This window comes from Neocloeon triangulifer, unplaced genomic scaffold, assembly GCF_031216515.1.
Source record: "Neocloeon triangulifer isolate White Clay Creek 2 clone unplaced genomic scaffold, ASM3121651v1 ptg000013l, whole genome shotgun sequence".
NCBI classification, from domain to species: domain Eukaryota; kingdom Metazoa; phylum Arthropoda; class Insecta; order Ephemeroptera; family Baetidae; genus Neocloeon; species Neocloeon triangulifer.
In genome coordinates, this window is record NW_026775555.1 from 7124138 (window position 1) to 7149762 (window position 25625).

Below are 25625 nucleotides of genomic sequence, written 5' to 3' on the forward strand. Positions count from 1 at the left end.
TCCTGCTCTTTCCTTTTATTCTCTGCGACTTTTGAACTTATGTTTCACTTTCGGGGAATTAGCCGGCGGTCGGTCCCGCGGGACCATCTCGCGCCGGACATGATATGAAGGGGAGCTTTTCCAAATTGGCCTGATAAAGCAAACTTTGGGATACAAAGAAAATGAAAAGGGCGCTGCGGAGAAAGGCGACGACGAGCGCTGCTGCTTTTCTTTCATCTGCAATTGCCAGTTGGTCCTGTGTCGCCGCTGCTGCCACTGGCATGTCACGCTAATAAATTGAACTCGCTTTCGTGATGAAAAGGTGAGCTTCAAGCTGCTCGCCGAGTCGCGTCTTTCCCGGAAGGGTTTTCGTATTATCTTTATAGCGCTCAGCAAACGGACCAGATGGTGAATATTCTGTTAGGGCAGCTTTTTCCTTAAACCACCCAGCAGATGAAGCCGGTTAAATTATATTCTGAAAAACAACAAACAAGAGAAAGAATTCATTTTAGAAGATGGAAGCCATTCTAAATGAAAATTAACCAAAAAATTCACCTTTTATAAAGAAATTATTATGATTAAATTTTTATTATAAATTTCTGAGAAGCCAAATCAAATTATTGTGTATAATTATAAATTTCAAATAGGATCCCATTTTTATAAAACGACCAGCAATTATTCAAAAAGAGCTGAAACCAAGTTTTCAAAGGAAACCTATTAATTGGCCGAGCAAGCTTTTTCCCGTGGATCTGCATAAATCCCCCATTCAAAAATGTGAAAAGAGGCGGTGCCGGAATACATTTATGCCGGTCTCTTTGTGTATTCAAACAAACCGGGAAGAAATCTCTGCGGCCGAGCAAAAAACGCTTATGCCAATGTAATAACATCAAGTAGGCCGGCGAAATGCTAATACAGCAAAAATGCACGCCAGACTGTTCTCTCTGAGCAAACACATTTCGCTTGCAAATTTATTGCCCGTCCGATATAAATTCAACAAGCACAGCGCGAGCGAATAAATTCCTGCATGCATTTAGCTGTGGCGGAAGAGCTCCCCGGCTGTTTAATATGCTAATTAGCTTTCTATTTTATTGCACTCAACAAATTGATTGGCGGAACAAACAGCACACACATGTGCGCGCACCGCCGTTTTATTAAATCTCGTACGAACGTCGCGCGAATGCAGCCTGCACCCGATTCATTAGTGGCGCCGTAACGAGTACAAATTGAGCTACTCTCTCGACGGCGCTTTTTATTCCTTTTTTTTTGCAGCCGAACGTTCGCACACCTGCTGTCCAAAGGCTTTTTCCCCGATTCGTAATGACGTGCCGTCAGCGAAAACGAGCTGCGCATTCAGCAGTGCGTGCATTTGCATCCTATTTAGAATTTCGCTTCCGAGCAGGGTTGCCAAGCGTTGAAAAAATCCTTCATTTTTATACCGACAGCTGTCAATGTGCGTGATTATTTCCATCATTTTACATTGAAATGTGCGTGATTTTTACAAAAATTGCAAAAGTATTTTCCCCCTGGTTGATTTTCAATTTTGTTTTTAAAAAATTGAGCACATTGAAACTAATTTTGAGAGAATTATGGGCGCGTCTAAAAAAAGTAGTTAATTGCTTTTTCATAAATTTGGTTTGAACTTTCGCAAAGTTCAAAAGTTGACTTCTTCGTCATGAATACATTCTACAGATGGAAAGGTAAAAACAAGAAAGTAAATAAACAGAAATTGAAATTTGAAACCAACTAAAGTTAATGATATTTACGTTTGCTTTGTTGTCAATAAGAAGATTAAATAATTTATTCATTGAAGAAAATGGCTCTTGAGAGGCGAATCATGATAAAATTTAATTTTGAGCAGTGCTTTTCTGATTATTTCTGCTGTTTTTTGTCACAAACGAGGAACTTTTTATGAAGAAAAAAAAACAATATTAATTATGAGGAGAAATATCAAAATTTTGGATAAACCTGCACCTTGCGAAATGTTGAACTAAAACTTCTGAGTTAAAAAACCCTATTTGCTGCAAGTTATTCGCTCCTTGTAGAAAAAGTTCGTTGTATTTAAAAACAACAAAAAACAGCTAGAATGACCCGTGCTACTAACTTTATTGACCTATTAAAGTGGTCGTTGTTTTTGTTCCTTTTTAATGAACACAAACTTCTTAACGAGGAATCATCATTTACCAAGACCAAATATTGTTTTGGTTTTTTATGCGATTTTTCAAGCTTAAATAAATGAAAAGAAAAATATATAGCTTGAGGGGATAACACAACATTTGCAATAAAATAAATTAAATGTAAGTAAACAGGAGAATGAAGCAAATTAAAATATAAATAATCTATTATTATAACCAACAATTTTATTATTAATTTTTTTAATTGATACAATAAAAATTTCCAGAAAATATTTTAACAAAGGGTATAAATTTTAAACTCACATTATAACAAAATTCATTTATTATCCCCAGATTGACTGTATTTGATAAATTTTATGATTTAAATCATTTTTATTCTATTTTATTTTTAAACTTAGCTAACGCAGGGTCTGGCAACCCTAGCTTGACACACAATTTACACCTCAAACTCCTGCTTCTATTCGTGCGAATGTACAACCCCGCGCACTATATACTTGGAGAAAAGTGTGCGAATAAAAACGCTCATGACGTCGGTGTGCACAAAAAGCCGCGGCCTATTTAAATTCACACCGGTGAAATTCCGGCCGACAGCAAAAGGCTTTCTTGCGCCGGCTTTCATTGCTCCTTGCTCACTTTTTTGACAGCCTCTCTCATCCTGCTCTTTTTTCTTTTCCCGCGCCGCACGCTCAAATGCACCGACAGTCAAGTCGCATTCGGGCGAAAATGCATTCCGCCCCGGGGAGTTGCCGCGGCACATTCGCTTTGTCCCGATTATCGATAGACAAACTCGCTGCCACATTTATGTATTTTTTTTCACTCCCCGGCGCCGTCTGATATATTGAATTTTACATTATAATGCTCTTTTGCGGCAGGGCACCTTATGCACTCTCACGTCAGGTGAATATTTCTCGCTAACGGCCTATTTATCTCTTTCCGCTGAGCCAAGCAGCCCCAGGTGCACTATTTATTCTGCTCGAGTTTGCTTTATGTCATTCGCATTTGCTGCATATAGCAGATGGAAAAAGCTCCGTTTATACTTATGATCGTTTATTACGGTCTACTTCATTTGCTTGGTATTTATCTGTCTGAAATATTGAGAACGCCGATTTAATAAATCCCACACGTTCCATTAAAATTGTAATGATCCTTTGAAAAAAATGCATTTTTTCTCACAATTTCCTTCGTAGTTCATGAAAAAGTACATTTATTGTGATTTATTGGCTCTTTTGACAATAATCTATAGATTGAAACACTTTAAAATCTTGTTTAATTTAAAACAAAGGTAAATAAAAATAATAAGTTTCATTTTATACCAAATTTTCAAATAATTTATTTATTTATTTAAATTTATTTTTAATTCACTTGTTCAATGCTTAAAATTCAACATTTACAGGCATAAATTTTCTGAATTTTCTTACGACCAAAAGGTACCGCATTTTGTAATGAGAAAGAAATCGGCAATCTTCCATTGCAACACTCAAGTGAATAAATTGCTCTGGTAACCCTTTCATGGTTTGATGGATGCAGCCGTCTTTTGAAAGAAAAATGCTATTCTTCGTCAATCCTCTTACTATTAGATCTATTTTCTCTCTCCACAGTGTGATTGATTTTTGGAGAATAAACAACAACAAAAGTATATTGTATCGCATCCATAAATATGAATGGATTGGAAAATTATGTAAAATTTGGATTTAGTTAAATAATTGCTTATGTTTTAATCAAATGGCATTTCAATTAAATCTGAACATAAATCCCCTCTGTCGATCATTTCATTTCAAATTATTATTTGTATTGTTGCTGTTTATTTGTCCAAATTCTTTCATCAAATTGTTTACTTGAAAACAATTTATTTGAAAAGAAAGGAATTGTTGGACAAAACGTCACCACCACTAGCAAGAATTTTGCTGAAACTACCAAGATAAAAAAGACCACATCCTTGAAAGTGAACATGTTTCAAGTAATTTTCAAATATTTCCAATTAATTTGAAAAATTGAAAGCTATGGTTCTTCTCATTTTCAGGACGCCCATTTACGAAGTCGATTTTAGATAATTTTATTAATGGCTGCAAACAAGCCCATTTTGATGCATTGGGCCGTTCGGGTAATGATATCGAAATGGTGGTACACAAGGTAGCGTTTAATCGCATTTGGCGCAAATAAATTAACACACTCGTGTTTACCGAAAACATTAGCGAGGCAGGACGCGCAGGGAAGAGGCGTGCGTGCCTCCCTGCCGATCGAATTGCGCTAAAATTGATTAATGGTCGGGTGCGTCCTTTGTGCAAAGAGAGCGCCGGCGAAATTAAAGAGGAGCAGCCCCTCCTCGCCCGATTTATGATTTGAATAATGACGCGCTTTCCGCCCCATTGCACCCATCGGCTAACAATAAAATTTTATGTTTTGATCCGACAACTTTGCCGAGCCCTTGTTTCCAGCCGATCCCCGTAATTGCTTAAACTCGGAAGGCGGAAGTGTTTTCCTTGTAAAAGATAACTCCTTACCATTCTGCTTGATGGATTTCATAAATCACAGGACGTGTTTCAAAAAAGAAAAGCGGATTTTGAGAAGAATTTGTTTTCGTTTAAAATACAAGCAGTGGATTTCACTTAAAGTAAATTAATAAGGTGAACGTTAATTCCTTTTGAAACAATTTTTTATATCTGAAAATGAGTGTTCTTGTTATAAATAAACTACTATAAAGTCCCATCATTTTTATTTATTTTAATTTGCCCAAACTCAAGTTTTACTTTCCAAAATCTTCTTTCTAAATTATAAATTTTACTAGAGATCATTAATAATAAATGACAAATGAAGAGTTCGGTGCCTTCAAAATGAATTTAATAAATTAATTGGTAATAATTTAAGTGAAAATTAATTATTTTAGCAAAATTCTTTCTAGTGGTGCTGCTATTTTGTTAAACAATTTACTTTTTTTAATAAATTGTTTTCATCAATTTAATTTAAACAATGTATTTGCAACAATTACAATAATCAAGTTAAAATTTTCTCGCTGAATGAAATTTGTGTTTCAACTTATCTTGCATAAAATGACTTACTCAAAATGGATGTTTAGAACCAAATAAAAAATTTCAAAGATGCATCTCTCAGTATGAAACTTTTTAGTTCACTATGAAAAGACGCAGCCACCAAATCAGCAAAAGTGTTGAGTGGCAGATAATATTTTCAGCAAACTAATAGCGTCTTGTCACAGGCAGTACGAGCCGAGAGAGCGGATATGTGATTAATTATCTCTGAACGGCGCCCGAGTCTCAAAAATAGAGAGCAGCTAGACAGTGAAGCGAACACGCGCTGCTGCTGCTCCTCGCTCGCTTTTTTATTCCTCTCGAGTGGAAGGAAAAAAAATAAGAAAGGGCGCATCAGCAAAATTGAAAAGCGGAAAGGGTGATTGAAGGAAAAATACGCTCAAAGAATGGCGATGAATTCAATAACTTGTCCGCAATGGCAACACGTGTTTATTCTCTCAAGATACTTAATTCTTACTCGTCCAGGAGGTTTTCCGCTAAATTTCTGACCCCCTTCTTAATAGTTCGCTTCGGCTTATCGGGTTGGCAACATTCTAATAATGATTTCGCCTCCAGGGTGGCATTTTGCCAGTCGATTCGTTTCGCCTCGGTTTTGCCCCGAAACCGATAATATTCGTGTTCGCTCCTTGTTAGTCGCGAATGGAAACCAATCTATATTACATGCCTCTCCTCCCGAGAGGGATTTTTCGTTCCAGATGTCAGTAAAAGTAACAGACATTGACCCTCGGCGCTCGCGTATCTTAATCAATGCCCGTCAGAGACGGAAAGCGGCTCTGCTTGGGGAGCAGAAAGAAAGAGCTTTGGTGCTTTTTTGCACAGGATTTCCGAGGCAAAAGATTTTGGAAAGTCCCATCGGCCTCTAATACTCTTTATTGATTTTTAGAGAGTCTTGTGATTTCAAAGGATTCAGTCAGATTTAAAAAAAAAAAAACATCACTAAAAAATTTGTTTCCCAATGGTTGATGAAATTTTTACTTAATTATAATAATTGGAAATGAAGAGATTGGATTTTACCTCGTTGCAGAAATTGTTTTTATTCAAAAGCAAATGGCTCTACCAGTTTCCGTCACGGTCTGCGACTCTATTTCATGAGCAAGAAACGTATACAAAAAATCAGCAAAATTTAAAAAAAAAATACCACATTTTAAAATAAAAACTAAAATCTTGAAACTAACAAATTTAAGTATCAACCTATTTCATGCGCAAAAACGCTGAGTTTGTTTTTTAATTATAATAAATAATTTTTGCAACGAGAAAAAAGCCCGATCTCTTTATTTCCATGATCATCTCCTCAAATGTCAACTTCTTCAAACAAATAAAAACAAATATGTGGAACAATTATTTAAAAAATTTATAATTTTTATTCAAATGCATTTAAATTTTACTCAAAGAGCTCCCTGCCTATATAAGGGAGTGCATATGTATATAATTAAAATATTGAGATAGGATCAGCAGCACCACGCCCTCGACAGGTGGCACACAATTCACTTACACATACACTCACCGGTCCGCCCCAGAGATCACAGGGTGTGTGTTTGTTGATACAGGGATGATCGTACGTGCCGGCGTGTCTATTAGTGCACGGCACACTGCGTCCATCTTTGATTAATTGATGCGTGTCGGAATGTAATTAGGCCGAGCCAAATAGGTGCAGCGCGAAACAAACACTGCCCAGCAGTAAATTTACGTGGCCCTTCAGGGGGTGTGCGTCCGTAAATCTCGCCCGGGGATCCATCAGCTCTTGACAAATGTGAGAAAATCAAGTAAGAATGTTTTTTTTTCGTTCATTGGGCTGTTTCATGTTGGAATCCCCTTTTTAGAAAAGGGTTATTTTTCACTCTCGGTTCTGTGGAATTTTTAATTGCTTTTGACTTTCGCCCCGTTTTTGTTTGAGTTATTTCGGCCGCATTCTTTGCACTTTTGTGGCGCAAATATAAACACTGCGAAAGGGTGCAAAGAGCAGACGGGAAAAATTCTCTCATTTCATATTATACAGTGGCAGCCGAGAATTCCCGCAAACTTTGCCGCAGTTTAGCACTTTCGCATTTCCCAGCCGTAAATTTGGTGTTAAGTCAGGCTTCATGTTGCAAATTTGGCAAACAACTAAATTGATTCAAAAATATGTTGGAAAATCTTTTGATGAAATCAAAATAATGCACAACAATTTATAATCAACATAAATCATTATATTGTTACGAATAAAAACTAATATTGAAATTCCAATTAAATTAAAATTTTGGTGAAGAACATTTGTGGTTTCCACTCCGATTAAAAATATAAAAATTACTGTATTTCAGCAAAAAAAAGTAAATCAATTTATTTTTTATTTTTTATTTATTTAGTTCTGAATTTTGTTTAAACATTTTCTACTTTTTATTGAATTATTCTGCCTGCATTTCAAGGAAATCAGCCAACTTTGGGAACATTCAACCAAAATGCCACAAACTTGGATTAATACCTCAATTAGCTGCCTAAATCAGAACATCTTACGAGGGAACCGAACACGGGGTGTGGCTTGCCTAAGAACAATGGTCTGTGAGACAAATGGAAGCGATTTATTGTCAAACAAGCGGCGGTGCCCTTAGCCGGAGGAGAAGTGCTCAGGGGGTTCGGGTTTCGCGTCCGAAAGCGCGGTGTGTTTCTCTGGCACAGCCATTTGCCTCGTCCTAGGCCACGTGTAGCTATATAATTGACCCCCAATTTTCCATTAGCTCCACACGGCAGCAGTGAAATCGAATCCTGCAAAGTGCACATGATTGAATTACAGGCCTGATAGACAGAGAGGAAGGCGCGCAGCCACCCGTGCCGGCATTATTATCCACTCTCGCCCCGCTAAGTACGAGATGCAAAGGACGCGAGTAATATGTGGCGCCATTGCCGAGTGTCATCAGAGACTCGGAAAGGAGCTCAGCTTTTCTTTCCCTTTCGCCAGAGAGCAGAGATCGTTTGGCCGCCACGCGCGGTTGGGAGATAATGGGAAATCATTTCAGATAAAGAGCTGGCGAGGCTAAAAATTTATTTATGACCCATCGCTTTGATATTTATTGAATCGGCGTGAAAAGATCGAGACCATAAGTCATGTGCTGTGTGTAGAGGTCAGAGCCAGCCGCGCCAGCCGGCGTTTTACGGCCCACGTGTCAGCCGCCAGCCGCCGATTTTTTTAAAATTTTCAGGCCGGTCGCGCCGCGCCAGCCAACTTAGTCCCGAGCCGCGGCACTCGATTTTTTTTTATTACTATTCTCCGAATAATTTCAAAAATATTTTGCACGAACAGAAATTTTAGTATTTGAAATAAACGATATTTTTTTAATATCATCCATCATTTAAATTGGAACTTTCTTTCTGTGTCCGGTTTTTTGTAGCAAAATTTTCGCGCCTTAATTACCAAGATCGGAAACTCCGAAAAGTGTAGGAAAGCTTTCCATAGCGTTTTTTACGTTCTTTTATAGCAAGCATTGATAATATCAAGTTAGAAAAAGTATTTTTTGGGAATTTAAAACCTAAAGAAACCACTCAGAACGGGAAATAATTTAAATCAGTAATTACTAAACGCCTTTTACGTGGAATTACGTTGTAGTCAGAATATTTGATGAGATCAGAAAATGTTTGAAAAAATTCATTTAAATTTTGAAAAAAATTGGCATTAAAAAATCGTTGCCACAAGGCATATAAAAATTTCTGTTAAATATTCATTTCAAAATAAAAGCCGCAATACAAATTCCAAAAGTGTGTCACAAAATAAATTCTCTCCCATTATCCCATTAGTATTTCATATAGAAAACACTATAAAACAAAATTATATGAATCCTGAATATGCAAGGGCCGTGCCCTTGGGCCGTGCTTTTTACTTTTCCACCAGCAAAAGTTCAGCCCTGGTTGTAATTTAAAGATCAATATGAGAAAAATTAAATATTAAGCTAATGTTTGTAAACAAAGAAAATAATTTAGCGTCATGCGACTGCTAATATTCACTTTTTTTTAGCACCATGGTTATGAACAAAATAATTATTTCGTCATTTTGTGTTTTCGAAAAATTCAAGAAACGAGTTTGTGAAGAAAATTTTATAAATTTCCTTAAAACCTGAGTTAGCGGCCCTTGCGATTTAGCAGGCCTGTCTGCTACCTAGAGATAGGGCATGCACCGCATGCACCGCATGCACCGCATGCACCGCATGCATCGCATGCACCGCATGCACCGCATGCACCGCATGCACTGCTTGTATTTCAGCCACTTCAGGTACTGCATAAGAGCTCTGAGCCGTTCAATTTTGATCGGCGGCACACTTTAACGGCTGCCAAAACTTTCCATTGCAACATTATGAACTTTATTTTCTGAACAATTATTTTCTATCCGTATATTCAGTTAAACATCCAACACTTTCAGGAGACGACCTTGGATCATAGATCATATATATTGTCGAAAATAACGATGTTGATCAGAAATTATATTTTAATTCTCAGCATTTTATGTTTTTTTCTTAAATTTAAATTTGAAAAACATACTGAGCCGATCTGTTAGCCAGCCGCGAGCAGCCCCCGCCGCGCCATTTTGTCGGCGCAGCCGCTATAGTGAGCCGCCGATCAAAATTGAACGGCTCAGGGCTCTAGCTGTGTGTCCTTGACGAGAAGGCCCTTAGCCGGAATTGATTTCGCCTGACGTCTCTGGTCGGTTTCAATTTGGCCGGGGTGCTTTTGCTTGATTGGAAATGAACCGCTGAATTCACTTTTGCGTCCAACTAAATGAAGAGCGGTGGAGTTGCGATAAGAAAAAAAAATAATCAAATTGATCGCGGGATTATTTCATCCAGTTGAGCATCAATGGCGAATATTCAATGGATGGCGTGCAAAGTGAATAGGAAAGAAAATCCGCAAAATTCCTTTCACGTCAGAAATAGTCTTATAAGCTGCAAAAATAATTCTTAACAGAATTTTCGCATTCATATTGGAAAATCAGACTTATACCGAGAGCAGGAGTTGCAAAATTTTCTTTTTCACGTTGAAAGCTAATAAAGTGGAAATATCGCCTTGAAATGAGAAACGATTTTGTTACTTCCAGAAAATGGGGAATGGAATTATTATTATTATTATATCTTCTTGTTCGGTTGTACAAAAATTTAAATTGGAAAGAAGAGAAGGAAAAAAGTTTACAACTATAAGTAACTAAAACGCTTAACATCAAACGAATCTTGGCTGCGATTATAAACTAGAACTTTATTAAATTTATGAAGAATTGTTGTGAATCTGTGATTTAGACACATTAAAATAAAATATGATTTAAAAATAGAAAAATAAACCATCTCTAGTACATACATGTAATATATATAAACATTTAAATTTTTACCAAATATCCGAAGTCTATAAATTATAATTAAAAATATATATTTTGTTGTTAATTTGCTGTTTTAATCGTTGCATAATTTTGTTTTCAGTGAAATTTTGGGAAATTCTGGTAGGTCGTAGGTTTCCCTATTTTTTTTATTCCAATTTTGTACAGCGGATTCAATGAATATGGAGCATTCGAAAGTAATAACCTGAAACTAATAACCGTTATTCTATCCAGTAATCGCTCTCATTAATCGTTAATGGCCAACATTTATCGATCAGTTCCCATTTATTTCAAGTTTCGTCGGCATTCCAATTTCTCATGCTTTGTTTGCGTGGGTTTTGAACAAAAGCACGCAAGAGAAATCGTCCGAATCCATCAGCCGTGCGCGCTTCACAATCGCACCTGACGACAACGATAAATAGGGCGATTACACCGTCTGAATTATCGAGTGGCGCTGACTGATGAAACCAACAACAACGCCTCGTGATGAGTCAATCAATTATCCGCCGTGAATTGCAGCCAACACAAAGCATTCGGGACAGCTCAGCGTTATGATTTTTGGACGGCCGGTATTGATTGGCACTCTCGGAGCTTATGCGCTGAATAATGGCCCCAGTTAAAAATTAGCTGCCATGGAAATGACACCGAGGGTGAATCTCCCACGACGAGCTTCTCGTCTGTTTCTGCGTTGGACACAATTTTCCCCTTGTTTTAGTCTCTGATTGGCACTTTTTTTGCCCGGTTGAGGGTGTTTTTTTGCCACCGGAGGGAGAAAGGAAGAAAGTGTTCCTTTAGCGCGCTGGGAATTTTCGTCGGTGGCCCGCGCGTGCAGAAATGTATTCTATTGTGAAGTATAAATGCTGATTTAAAGCGTCGTCTTTCTGCGAAAGAGTGCCAAGACATTTTATTTAGTCCCCGAACCTCTCAACTATTTGTTTTGTAAGCCTTTCGGATACGTTTCAATCTCGTTAGGTTTTTTGTCAGCTTGAGATTGAGAAAGGGAAAAAGGAGCATGACTGAGAACGGAAACGGGGCAGAGAGAAACTATTTTGGCATTTGGCCCTATCCGCATTCTATAAAACACACAAATGGAGAAAATTTATATTTTCCTATTTGTGCGCAATTTTTTACTTCCAAGGGAATTCACTAGAAAATAATACAAAAGCGGGTTGTAATTAAAATTTTCTTATTTAAAAATATATTTTAAATAATTGAACGTACTTTGATTAAGTTTCTGTATAGGTTCTTGAAGTTGTTGTTGTGGAACCTATTGGCACTCGAGGTGGTCATATTTGTTGAAATAAAATCCGGCTTCCTCGGTGGAAATACCAGTTTCGGTTGCGGGTTGCAACCCTAATTCATGAGCTGTTAAAAATGAAATAAGCTGACATTTAACCAACTTTAATTACATTTTGAAAAATTAACATGCAAATTATATTCAAAAACTTTTTTAAAAATAAATTACAATATTTTTCTCCTTAATTTTAAAATACAAAATATTGGAATTAATTTAATTTTAAGAATAAAATTTCCAAGCAAATTCAACAAAACACAAAATTGTGAAATGTGTGAAAAAGTGCGTACCTCTTTTCTCGTCGGAAGACGAAACGAAACTGATTTGGGGATTTAAAATTGGAATGGTTTGCTTTATTATTCAGGGGATTTTCTGTACCATGCAGAAACAATAAAGTTGCTCATCTCCACCGAGGAAGCCGGATTTTATTTCAACAAATACTTTGAATCATTTCATTATATTTTTATTTATAAAATTTGTTTTTGTCTCAATTTTTACAAATTTAATGAGATGTTTTTTTATTATCTTCAATTTTAATTAGTTTGAACAGTGCCCATATCTATCACATATAAATTCAATAATGCAAATTTTATCAATATGACGAGAGAAAGAAAAGCACCACAAACATCAAATTTTTTTCTTTGTTAGCAATAATTGGAGATATTTCAGTATTTAAATAAACCCTATTTGCAATGAGAAATCTCTGTTTAATGAGATTTTCCTTGGAACAAAAAATATAACTTGTTTTCCGTCTCTAATTTGAAAGTCTCAATCCACCACAGAAGAAAATACCATTTTTCTCATCAAATGAAATGCAAAACGCAAAGAAAAAGTAATAAATATGTTTACGTCGTGCGGGTTGCCTATGTATTGCTTTTGCAAGCAATTTTCCTTTCAAAGAGAAAAGTGGGACAGCACGTGAATGAAGGTTTCATTAGCATTATTATTACTCGTCCGTCCACATCACATCGGATCGAATGTGTGATGACACAAGTCGAAACACGTTTTGAAGGTCGGTTGCTTTCCCGTGCCGGCCGGCCGATGATGCAAGAGTGCAATGAGGCATGTGTGGAATAGCAAATAGACGTGTGGAATTGCGTCGCCCATTTGAGAGACTAGACAGGCACGAAGAGAAACTTCTTGACTATAATCTTGCTGCAATCATAGTCTTGATGGTTCTAGCGGGGCAGAAAAAGAAGGGCTCCCTCGACGGTGATGCATCGGAATGGCGTCCCGAACGCTTCTATTGAAATTGAGTGCCTCTTCTTTGCAGTTAGCAGTCATATAACATTGTCAACCTGCGAACAATTTTTTGCATCGCCCTCTCCGGGGCAATGCAGAACGGCGTCGTCAATGGACGTCAATTTCGCAAGAAGCCCCGACCGACCGGCTGGGCACAAATCAACTTTTTGACGCCGTCGGTACTTTCCTCCTTCCTTTGATTCCCTTTTCCTTCCCTCGTCTCGGCACGCCGACCACAGACCCGCGTCGTTGAATTTATTTTACGCACTGCCCTTTGATTATATATATATACGTGATTTCGCTGTCAAGGCACATTTATCATCCGTGTGATGGAAAGCAGTCTTGAACCTCAGGCATAAAATTTAATGCGCTCGCAATAAATGTCAGCCAAGTGCTCCCCGGTATATTTGCACTGCTTGATGATGCAGCCGTGGCAATGACAGCTCCGTAATAAATTCGGGAATAAGTGTTATTCCTTTCACACGTGTGTGCAAGCCGCGTGAAACGGCTGCGACTGCTTCAATAACTCACGCGTAATTAAATTTGATTGATGAAAATACTTCACATTTGGTGCATTTAAATGTCAAAGTTTATCAATTAGTTTGGTTTTATTGAAACGGAAACGGAGATTAAATTTGACAAGTCAAATGAATTTGAATTATGCTTTTTTTAACTAAAATATGTCAATGATGAAATGTGTAGGCAGGTAAAAATGCAATCTCTTTCAATCAATGTATGAAAAAATCCTAATTAATCTAATAGTGATAAAATATGATAAAAATAGTAACCCTAATATTTGAACCAGGATTTCAACGGAGGTTCTGGCGAAATTTAAATGAACCTTGAAGTTCCTTGTCCTGATTTGTTATTAAATTATTTAACTGTCCAAATTGTTACATCACATTGTTTACATTAAATTGATGAAAACAATTTATTTGCAAAAATTGGAATTGCTAGACAAAAAAGCAGCAGCACTAGCAAGAATTTTTTCTAAAAATTCCGAGATCCATCTGCCGCAGTGAGCCTCGGTTGACTTTTGGTTTCTGTTCTCATCACTAACATTTTATCCTTATCACAAATTATGCCACAAATAAACCACTCAATTTGGTTAAACATATGCAATAGTTCTTCTAATTTCTAATATAAATACTGACTTTTATTTAAATATTTATTAAAAAAAAATATAAAACATCTCCTGCTTTAAAGTCATTTTTGAAGCCCAAACGCCAGTCCAGTCCAGATTCATAAGATATATGTACATTTTTATCGTGATGTGTAAAATTTTTTTTTACTCGAAAATGCAAAAATTAATAACCAGAATATCTTATAAAATAAAGTTTAAACGGAAGAATAAAAAAAAAATTAAATAAAATTAATAAAAGTAAAGTTATGTCCAGAATATTCTGCATTTTGTTTAACTGATGAAGTTATTATTGTTGTTTATTTGTCCACATTGTCACAAAATTGTTTACATTCAATTTTTGAAAAACAATTATTGACAATTACAATGAAGATAATTACTATTAAATCTTTTTATTTATTTCTTCAGGGAATTCAAAACAACCGGGGTATTATTATAAGAATACGTTTTACGTATTACATCCGTTTCAACAACAAATTAGCACGGATTTTTTTATTTAATCCTGGCTTTCAACTTTAGCTCTTCAAAAACACGGCGAAAGTGGATCAGGGAGACGCGCGCGTATGTCGGTAATGCCATTTTCATTAACAAAATCTCTTTAGCACGGCGTGGCTGCAATAAAGCCTCACGGTGGGTGGCTCTCCCTTTTTATGTGGTGTTTGTATGTACAGACGAGAGACTCAAAGCGTCATTCTTCGTCTATTTATTCCACTATCGAGCGCCTCGCCCGGCGCACAAAGACCCAATTTCAGTCGGGCACTTTCTTTCTTTCTTTCATTCACACGGACAGGTTAAAAAGACGAGTGTTTGACGAACCATCAGTTGATTCGAGGAGCCGTTTCTCATTTCGCGAGAGAGCGCAACGCAAACACTGCTCTCGGACAGTAAATAAGTCGAGCGCGAATGACCCTTTATTTTGTTATCTTTTCGCTTCGCAACATCCCTGCTGCTCCGCACCCTTCCAAACAAACCCCTTATTATGAACCGGTCCGAGCAGTTAGTCATTGGGCGAGGAAATTGCTTTCGTGCGCGAAACGACTGCGTCGGCACATTCGCACTTTTTCTTCCGGCCGGACGGCAACGGCGGTCGTCTTGAATCAATATCGTTAAACTTTAATCAAATTTCGGCCCGCATAAAAAGCAAATTACGGCGCGGCTCTTCCTCTCTGCTCAGTAATTGCGCGTCGGACCCTCGAGCCTGCTGATTATGCTTTTTATGTGTTCCCATTCGCGATCAGGGCCGTGTAATCTCATCGCCGTTCCAATCAATCCGACTGCGATTAAATCAAAACGTGCGTCATGTGCGAATTCACAAACACGCGCTACCGGAATTAATTAAAATAACTCTAATGCCGTGCCAATTAATTTGAAAATTTGAATTTAGTGCAAACATAGCGTATAATCGCTCCACTTTAATCAACGAAAACAAACAGAATTAGCGAGTTCAGCAAATTGATTTTCAAAACCGTGTAGAATGAATTTAAAAAAAAAATACGAAAAATTTTGATCTCTGGTGAACCATCGATTTAAAAATATTTTACTCTTAATTTATTTCTTCCATTGTCAAATACACACTGAACTCTAATAAATCTCAATTCCTGGAAAGGTAAATAGAATCCAAAATTGACATTTACTCGGCTCTCATTCCGCAATGTTAATTTCTCGTCTGATTGACCTCAACGAAATGATTGGCCGGTCAAAATTTCGGCGCATGATGCTTACATTGTGGAGTCGCTCTCGCATTCCTCAACATCAGCTCTGGTAATTACCTTGCGTGCCCTCCGGAAAACTAGCCCAATAAAAGCATCCGTTCATATTGACTCCGTTTACGACTCTCGAAATGATTTTCCGCCCGCTTGAAATGAAGGTGCACGAGAAAGTTAATATTATGCCTCGTTCATTCACGAATTCGTTTCCACGATACACACTTGCGGCTGGGCAATGCGACCAAATTGGGTTTTTCTAATAATACGGTGTAATAAAATTTATTAAATCGCCAAGTGGAATGGGTTAAAGCTGAACTGCCAGGCCAAGAACGTGAGCGATAAAAACGATTCAGTTTGTTTTGAACGATTTTTTGAAATGAAATAGCAATTTTCGTATATAATTTAGAAATAATATAATTATTTAATTAGAAGTTATATTCCTTGGCTTATTTTGAAAGAAATAATTTAATCGAAAATAAACATAAAGCCCAATAATAAACTGAATCCTGCAAATGTGACAGAAAAATAATTATATGAAATGAAGTCAATTTCATGTTTGTTCAAATCTTCAATTTTAAGATTTTAAATATGTAAACATTTTGTTTTTCTTAAGTTTTTTACTTATTTCAAAAAATTTAACTTCCATGATTGTATGAATAATGCAGATTTATTCATAATTAATATCATAATATTCAACCAATAAAATTTATTCATCGAAACACAAGCTGCATTTTTTAAGAAAGAGATGCTTCAAGGTAATATTATTTTATTTGTTTTATTAAAAAAAACTCGCAATTGAAACAGTCAAACAAGTCTTTGCCATATAATAAATTAATTTCCAACTTTTAAAATGCACACTTTGTAGAATTATAAGGTATTTAATTGCGTCAAATTTTTGCTTCAATTTAAAACGGTTGTAATTGTAGTTCAAATTTAATTAGAACTTCTCAGTTTTATAGAGTTTTTTAGTGAAATTGGAGAAAACCGCAATGAATTAATCTCACCCCTGCAGGCTCCTTTTCCAAATGAGGTCCACGCCAAAATTAGCCGTTCTCGCTCCCCCTGCTTTTACGATGTTTGTAGCGATAATAAAAAAAACTCTTCCCTGAACTGCAGCGTACCAGCAAAAAAAAAAAAAGTTCAGCCGCAGAAAAGCATTCGAGATAAACTTATCTGGCGCTTAATGCATTTGCTTGGCGGGAACATAAACGAATTCGGTGTTTTTGCCAAATCTGGGGCTCTTTCGCCGACGTCACGCGCGCAGAAAGAAAGGGTTGCTTCTCAATTCTGGCCAGGCCCGATCGGCCTCCCCGCGGTGATTCAATAAATCATTTCACCTAACGGACCCTTCAGCCACTTAAGTCCCTGCTTTTATTTCACGCTCCCTTGTCACTTTTAGCATGGAAAATTGACTCTTTCCTCGGCTAACCTCGGCTCCACCTTTTATATTTCATGCGCGTCCTTCCGAGCATTTGTGCCGGCGTGACATGTAAATTGCGATTTTTAAGAAGGCGCGCCGCCTCATGAAGCCGCCGCCGCGATTTATCGGCCTCTCCTTTCTCTACCCCATATGCGAGGAAAGGCCGCTTGATGGCCGAGTCATTTTTACGGCCGCATGAAATCTCATTCGGAGATGGAGGCAGGGACACACGCAGACACACTAGAGGCCGGAAGCAAAGTGAATTTTCGTCACGAAATGAGAAATTTTCCGTGGAAATTACGACTTTGGCCGGAGTGAGGCCCAGTGAATGATGGCGCACGACGAACAATGGACGCATCAAATGTTTTTATGGCGGGCTCTAACTTCATTCACAGAAGCGCTTGGGCCAACCCTCACTGTACACTTACGCTATTTACGTACGTTTCGTATCACGCGAATATGGCGTGGAAAATTGAATTTAATTGGGAGGATCAAAATTTTGTTGCAAATTAAAAAAAAAAAGATGATTAAAAAACCTGACTTATCTCGTCATTCAAATTGCATGGTGGGTTAATTAAGTAATTTGTTTCGGCTTTCGGATCGCCTTCATTTATGCAAAAGATAATTTTATGTATTACAAAATTGCTCGTCTAAAAAAAACTCCTTTCTGGTTGAATTTGAGAATTATCGAAGGCGATTGAAAAGCTCAAATTGCATGTTGACAATTTATAGCTTTTGGGTTGCTATATTAAGGTTCAAAAATATTACAGAACTAGTGCAGAACCGGGTCTAGCTGTCTTGTATTAGTTCTACACCAGTTCTTCACCAGAACTGAACCAGATCTGAACCATGGGTCTAATTCTGTCAGATAGAATGGTTCAATTTCCATAAATATATCATTTCCATGAACTATTTTTAAATATAAAATGTAAATTTATTCAAGAATTTATTCAAAATTTAAATTTTTTCGTATCAAATTTGGAATTAATGCTGACCTGGTTCAAAAATCGTTCGGAACTAGTGCAGAACTGGGTCTAGCTGTCCTGCATCAGTTCTACACCAGTTCTGCACCAGTTCTGCACCAGTTCTGAGTCAGATCTGAACCAGGGGTCTAATTCTGTCAGATAGAATTTCCATAAATAAATCATTTCCATGATCTATATTAAAATATAAAAAGTAAATTATTCAAGAATTTATTCAATAATTTAAATTTTTTCGCATCAAATTTGGAATTAACGCAGACCAGTTTATTCTAGTAATTATGACTTTAAATTTTCATATACAGTCCGTTTTTGTCTCGCCAGCTTATAATTCAGGCCCCTTGCTAATGGATTCCAATTTTCCACCTCAAAAATAAATATCTGGGCTCGGCGCAGCTTTGAGCTTTGACAAGCCTTTCATTCCGTCTGTGTTCGGAGATATTTTCGTCACGCAAATTTTATATTATTTTTTTTCCATCCGCGAAAGCAGAAAGAGCGCATTATAAATTGCCGACTGCGCGTGACTTTTTTACCAATAACTTGGTACAAGAGCCTCAATGCGGTCGGTGATTGAAAAATGCGAGAAAAAAATCATCGCTGCCGTCAACACAGCAGCTCGAATATATATAAAAAAAATTGTTATCGTCGTTAGCGCTTTTATCGCGAAATAATATTAATACAAAATCGATTCCGTCGCTTTTGGAAACAATTTTCCTCTCTCATTTTAAGAAACTCGATAATGTTTTTCGTATAAACTGCGACTACGTGTGATGGAGCGACGATTATATACTCCGGAGGCAGAGATTGAAAATTGCGATGTGTGTCATTTTTTGCTTGTAATAACTCTTCGCAGACGAGAGGCTGCAAATGGTATGGGATGCAATTTGTTTCAGGCCATTGCCCATGCGGCTCACTTTCGGCACAGATATTAAATTACTATGCTTCTCTCTCCCCGACTGTAAAAGGCTTTTTGAAAAGTGTGCGTAATAAAGTTTACACTGGAGAGAGATTGCTTTTTAGTCTGGCTGCCGCAAAAATAGGAAAAGAAAGAAAGTGCGTGTCACCCGGCGGTGGTTGGATCGAGGCAAAACCAACCCCTTCCCCCTGGCGAGGGGCGAACGAATTTTTGTCACTGCGGAGCCCAACAAGATACTCGCTCTCGAATAGATTTTTCTTCCGCCAGTCAGTCGGCTGCATAATAGAGGCTGTCGCACGCCCACCGAGAGGTTAAGGACCTCAGCTACCTCCAATTTAATTTTCGATTATGTAGAATGAAATCGAAAATCAGTTTCCGATGATGGAACCGCCCGAGAGAATGAAATGGGAAACGGGTCCGACCACTGTGAAATTGCAAATTAGATGAGATTCTAAAAGTGGGACAATTTTCGGAAAGGAGAAATGCCGCGATTGTAAACAAGTTTGTCTTTTTGACCTAGGAGGATTTATAACATTATTGATAATTAAATTATTATTATTGTTGCTTACCTGTTTAAAGTAAACATCACATTTTTAAGATTCAATTTTTGATCAGATCTGATAATAATTGTTGTTAATTTCATAATCTCTAAAATATTGACGAAAAATACCATTTTTAATTAAAAATTTTACGCGAACCAAAATTATTCTTTTTCATTTAAAAATATTAATATTAAAGTTTCTTGCAGTAATACTGATTAAATTTTAAGTTATTATCTTTGTTATAAATGTATTTTAAATTATATATAATTATACTTAATATTATTTTCCTTTATATTAAATTAACCAAAAATATGAATTTTTTTAATACATTCTTTGCAATTCAATGATTGACATAAAACATAGACGATCATCTTTCTGCTGCAAATGGATATCTCGGAGTAGTATGGCTGCTTAACATGCTTCAATTTTTCTCACATATTTTATTGTAATTAAATGCGCCTTGTTCTTGTCTTTTAGTCTTTCAATATGAATCATTGGCGCTGATCCAGACTCAATTTTTCCATCTCCATTATTTTAAACCAAAATTGAAATTTTGACTGGCAGCAACTTATTTACAAAAGTAGATTAATATTTCACTTTTCGTATTCAACATTTAATTGCAACAAAAAAATTAAATTTTGATTAAAATGTAACAAGCATTTTTTTTTTATAAAAATAAATAGTTTCAAATTTAAAATATTAATTCGTCGTTACTGACAAGATGATATATTGAAGAATTAAAAGCAAATCCAAAATTAAATGAAGTTCCACGAGTTCTTTGTTTATACATAAATATCAACATTTAAATTATGACACATATCTGGAATTCGTTTGTAATAAATTCTTATTGCCAGTGGTGGTGCTGTTTTGTCCTAAAATTTCTTTCTTTCAAATAAATTGTTTTAAACAATTGAATGTTAACAATGTGATGTAACAATTTGGACAAATAAGAGTAACAACTTTCGTCTTTTCACCAAAATAATTAACAAAATGCGCTTATCAAGGCGATTCTTCCACCATAGAATGAATGACGGTCTGAAAAATACCCCTTTAATGATTGCCCGTTTTGTCAGATTGAATGGCTCCAACACAGGGTGGGAAATAAAATGGACGCCGTCGTCGCACGAGTTTCGGTGTCGGGCGGCGTTGCTTTGCATTGAAAATCGATTCGTCAGGCAGCAAAGTGCGCCCGCCGCGATATCAGAGCGCGCGCCGAGAAATAAATCTCCATAAATAAAGCAGACAGCCGAGTGTTGGTTGCAATTGCCGACGAGAAGTGGCTATTAACTCAGTCGCTCGCACAATCCGAGACATTACAAGTCCGGGGCCCATTTTTCCTCATCACCATCGGCGGGGGCAACAAACAGCCGCGCGCACCGCCAGCCTGAAATATCGCCTGAACGGACCTTTGAGCGCGTACAAAATACGTTATCTGGCCCCGTCCGTCTATTAAAGCCCTTTGTCGTTTTTATAGCGCAAAAAAAAATACAGTCGTGAAAATGCACCTCTGCTGAAATTTCACTTTTACCTGTTGACATTTTTTTGCTCTTTTATTGCGAGGAAAATATTGCAAGCGGATTCCAAATTGACTTTGTCCTTTGTTATTTGCTTTGCTCAAAGATAAAGATGTAATTTAGAATATGAAATATAGCGTCTGAACGATCTTTAAATTTGATATATTTTTATTTTCCAACCTTTTCTTGGAAATTGTCATAAATATTTTTTAATGAGACCCAACCTTGAAGAATTCATAAAGGGTCATTTTATTAAAATTTCGTCGTCAGAAGTTTCAATAAAAATTTTGGAAAAATATGCTTAAAAATTTTCAATTTTCCTGGAAAAAACGCCTCTTAAAGTTTAATGAACGATAACAAAAATCTGTTTTTGTCACGAGAAAAAATATATTTTTTTCTAATATTAGACAGAATAACCTAATTTCCACAGACCCATGAATGAAATTTAAAGAAAATTGGAATTAATTAAAAAGAAGATTTCTATCGGTAACAGTTCTTCTATGTTTGTCTGGTCGTAAATACAAAAATTGAGGCAAATATTGACCGACGCCCAAAGTTAGCCTGCTTGGAAAAGTTAGTAAAATATATTTTCAAATATTTTTGATTTCCTCAAAAGGTTTCGTCTGACCTTTCAAGTTTTATTTTTTGCAACAAATTTCTGGAAAATAACAATTCAAAAAAATGTATTTTTACTCCACACTTCACTCAATTTACAAAAGACGTTCCTTGTAAATAGAAAAGCTTGTTGAAATTCTTGCGGAAACACTTCACCTCTCTGGTGCGGTCGCGACAGCACGTTCCCGAAAGCTACTTGCTCGGCTGCACATAAATTTAATATTAAAGCAGAGACGCTGTCGACACAGCTGAATAAGAAAGAGGTGCATACATAATCAGAATTCATCACTCCATAAATCGCGCCGCTATAATCATAAAAATCAGGTCACACTTATGAAAAATTGCGCATATGCCTTTTTTATATACGGAGGGCGCCGCTCACTTTTAATTTGCAATAATTCGGGGCCGACGCGCGGAAAAAGTGAAGTCGTCCCTCGTAAAGTCTATTTTATGCCCTGGCCGACTGCTCGGCGGCCTTTCTAGGGCAATATATACGAGATGACGAGCAGAACAATGGGGCAATTAATTCCACGGCTGGCGCGGCTGCCAGGCCTGCCGGAGTAAAACAAATGTCAGAAAAGCCGGTAATAAAAACGTCAAATGTGAGCGGCAAATTATAATGCATTGTGGCGGCCGAGAAGGAGCCGCGCGCGCGCGTATTATATCATTGGCATTACTGCCTTTTTATATTCGGCCGAAACTTTTGTGCGTCAAATCTCTCCTGCCTGCTTCATACCAACGCACGTCAATATATGTATGCATGGGCAATTTTTTTTATACCCGCCATGAAAAATTACCCGGCGCACCCACGGACAGCCCAGCTTGCCACCCCTGACAGCGCCAATTTCCATTTTTTCCCCAGCTCGTGTGTCATTTGGAAAAAATAAATTCGCCCGTTTTGACACTCGTTTGCCCCTTTAGACTGTCAAACCGGGAATTTATTGTTGGACTACACGTGTTAAATTTTAACTGGCGCCGCGCGCGCTTCATTAACTCGTTTGCGGCCCCCACTGCGCGCACCATCTGCGAAAAAGATCAATTTCGTCAGCTTATGAGTAAAAGACTGTGTTTAGCTTTTACAAATTGAAAGCTTACCTTTGGAAGTTAATTTTTACAAATAAATGGTCCATATTGTTACTGAAGTTGAAGATAAAAATCATTAAAAATTATTTCAAATTTTGTAGACACTTCACTTTTGACCTAATTCCAAAATAAGTTTTAATTGGTTCTAGTTTCATGTAACAATGAAGGCAATCCCAGAATAATTACTCAACCCTCCAGTTAGGTTGTTAGATCGCCCTCAATATTTTTAAAATTACTTAAATTATTCTCGAAATGCAATATCCAAATATTATCAAAATCAAATTGCCGTAAAATATAAATTACTTGGAATTATATAGCAATTTTTTCACAAAGGTATTTTTGTCAGTATTTTGTGATTATAAAAGTTTATGAGTTGAACTGGATTCAACTGTTGCAAATTCGTATGAACGAAAAAGCTCGCGCATGCGCACTGTAGTTCTTCTTCTGCTGTTCAGAGCACAGCAGGTTCAGCGAGCGGCGACAGCAAAAAGCGATTGTTTTCATTTTCAAAACTGTCTTTAACGACTTGTAAAAAGAATTGTTTTGACGCAATGAATGAATAGAAAAGCTGAAAACAACCAGAAGTTTTTTAACTTATAATAGTTTTGCAAAAATCATTCACACGAGAGCCATAAAAATGTTTTGTTTACAGAAACAAAAATTTCCGTTAAATATTGTATGTGTTTATACCTGCAAATTATTATAATAATATATATATTTTAAAGTTGTAGTCATCAACATTTGATCGCTCTAAATATTTTTTAAATTATTATTTCATTATTTATTCTTCTCAATCGACACAACATTTGAAATTTTAGAATTAACTCATCTCAAAATGCAATATTTATACAATTATCATCAAAATCAAATTGTCCTAAAAAAATTAATTTAAATAATTTAAAATATCCATCAATATTGGAATGTAATATGAAAAGTTTCTGAATTTTTCTTTCGTGTGTTTCAGATCAAAGAACAAATGGCAATAGTATGACGTGAGCCGAGTGAGTCACCATGATGGAGAACGCGGGCAGCGTGGCCTCGATCCGGCGACCGGTCACGACGAGGTCGTACTCGGAGTACCAGTACCACTACCGCAGCCCGTCGACGCCGACGGCGGCGACGACGGCCAACGGCGTGGGCGGCGTCGGCGGCGGCCGCAAGGAGCGCGGCGGCTGCCGGTGTTGCCGCAAGTGCTGCTCGACGCCGGCCGCCTCCACCCTCGGCAACTTGGGCGTTTGCTGCCTCGTGCTCGGCTACACGGTGCTCGGCGCCTTCACGTTCATGGCCCTCGAGGGCGGCATTGAAGGGCGTGGACACATTTCTCAACAGGTGAGAACAACAGCGCTTTGATCATTATCATTTGGTAATTTGAAATCAAGCCGTGATTGCAATTATTGCAAAATTGATATATGGTTTTCAAAATTCAATTTGAAATGAAATATTATTAAAATAAAATGGTATTTTTTTCCATCTATTCAAAAACTTAAGTTTCTCTCGGTTTCTCTGAAACTTCGCGTATTTTTAAAAATTACAAATACATTTCTTATTGGCGATATAACGATATTTTAATTTAATTAACCTCAACCAATAATTTAAAAACTTGCAATTAATACTTTTTATTATCTGTAATTCTCACCTTAAAATCAAATTTTTCCTATTTTATATTAATTTTTTTTTTAATTTGCAATCTATTTATTTGATGCTGTTTTTTTTCTGATCTAAACAAATATTCACATAATTTTATTTTTGGCTCTGGAGAGTTTATTTTTAAAAAATCTATTTAAATTCAAGTTGAAATTTTGAACTCTACGAATATTTTTAATTTATTAATGTTACATAAATAGTTAAATAAATAAAGACAACATGGAAAATCTAACTGGAAAACTGAATTAAATGATAAATTAAACCCATCTCGTTATTCTTCGTGACGTCAAAGTTGAGAAACATTCAAATAAAATGTGCAGTGCCTAAAATTTTTCTTTCATTATATTTTGTTGCAGCAGGCCCGTCACGAGCGAGTGGACAAAATGGTGAATGAAATGCGCGTTCGGACAGTGGAGCGCCTCTGGACGATAACGGAGGCGCTCAACATTTTGTACAAAGACAATTGGACGCAGCTGGCGAGCCACGAGGTCATCAAGTTCCAAGACTCGCTGGTGCACACGCTCAAAACCGGCGGCGGGGGCGGCCAGAACTACCGTGGCGGCGGCGGCACCGGCTCCCTGGCCCTCAGCGGCCCCCACGCCAATCACCGGTGGACCTTTTCCTCCTCTTTTTTGTACTCGCTCACCCTCATCACCACCATCGGTGAGTACTTTTCTTGATTTATTGCCATCAAGTAACAAAAATATTTCAAAATTCTTGAGATCATTTCAAAGATTAAATTCTTTTACAACCTTTAACGCAAATAGAACTTCAATTATTAGTAGAAATCCAATGAATTAAAATTTAGAGCTCATTTTATTAAATTAAAAATAAATGACAAATTTATTTCGTCTCTTCGACTTGATATATTTTAAATAACAAAATTCTTTAAACACATTTACAATTAATTAAGGATTAATTGCTCTGAACAATAAGATTTTTTTTTCATTTGACAAAACAAATAAAACGTGAGTTTCGCAATCAAACCCTTATTAACAGTAATTGCAATTCGCTACAAGTGCTTACGCTCGGCAAACAGCGCGAGAA

At 36.9% G+C, this 25625-nt stretch overlaps 1 protein-coding gene across 4 annotated transcripts in view; it reads left to right on the forward strand.

Moving 5' to 3' along the window:
* The window catches only part of LOC132199155 (TWiK family of potassium channels protein 18-like), a 124507-nt gene that overhangs the window by 68706 nt on the left and 30176 nt on the right, over nt 1-25625 (forward strand). For 3 of the 4 annotated variants that reach the window (XM_059623679.1, XM_059623680.1, XM_059623678.1), the window contains exons 4-5: nt 23899-24263; nt 24935-25241. In XM_059623679.1, the coding sequence (XP_059479662.1) occupies nt 23946-24263; nt 24935-25241 (625 nt within the window). In that variant the 5' untranslated portion in view covers nt 23899-23945. The remainder of the gene's footprint in view (nt 1-23898; nt 24264-24934; nt 25242-25625) is intronic. The other variant, XM_059623681.1, reaches the window with a different exon arrangement.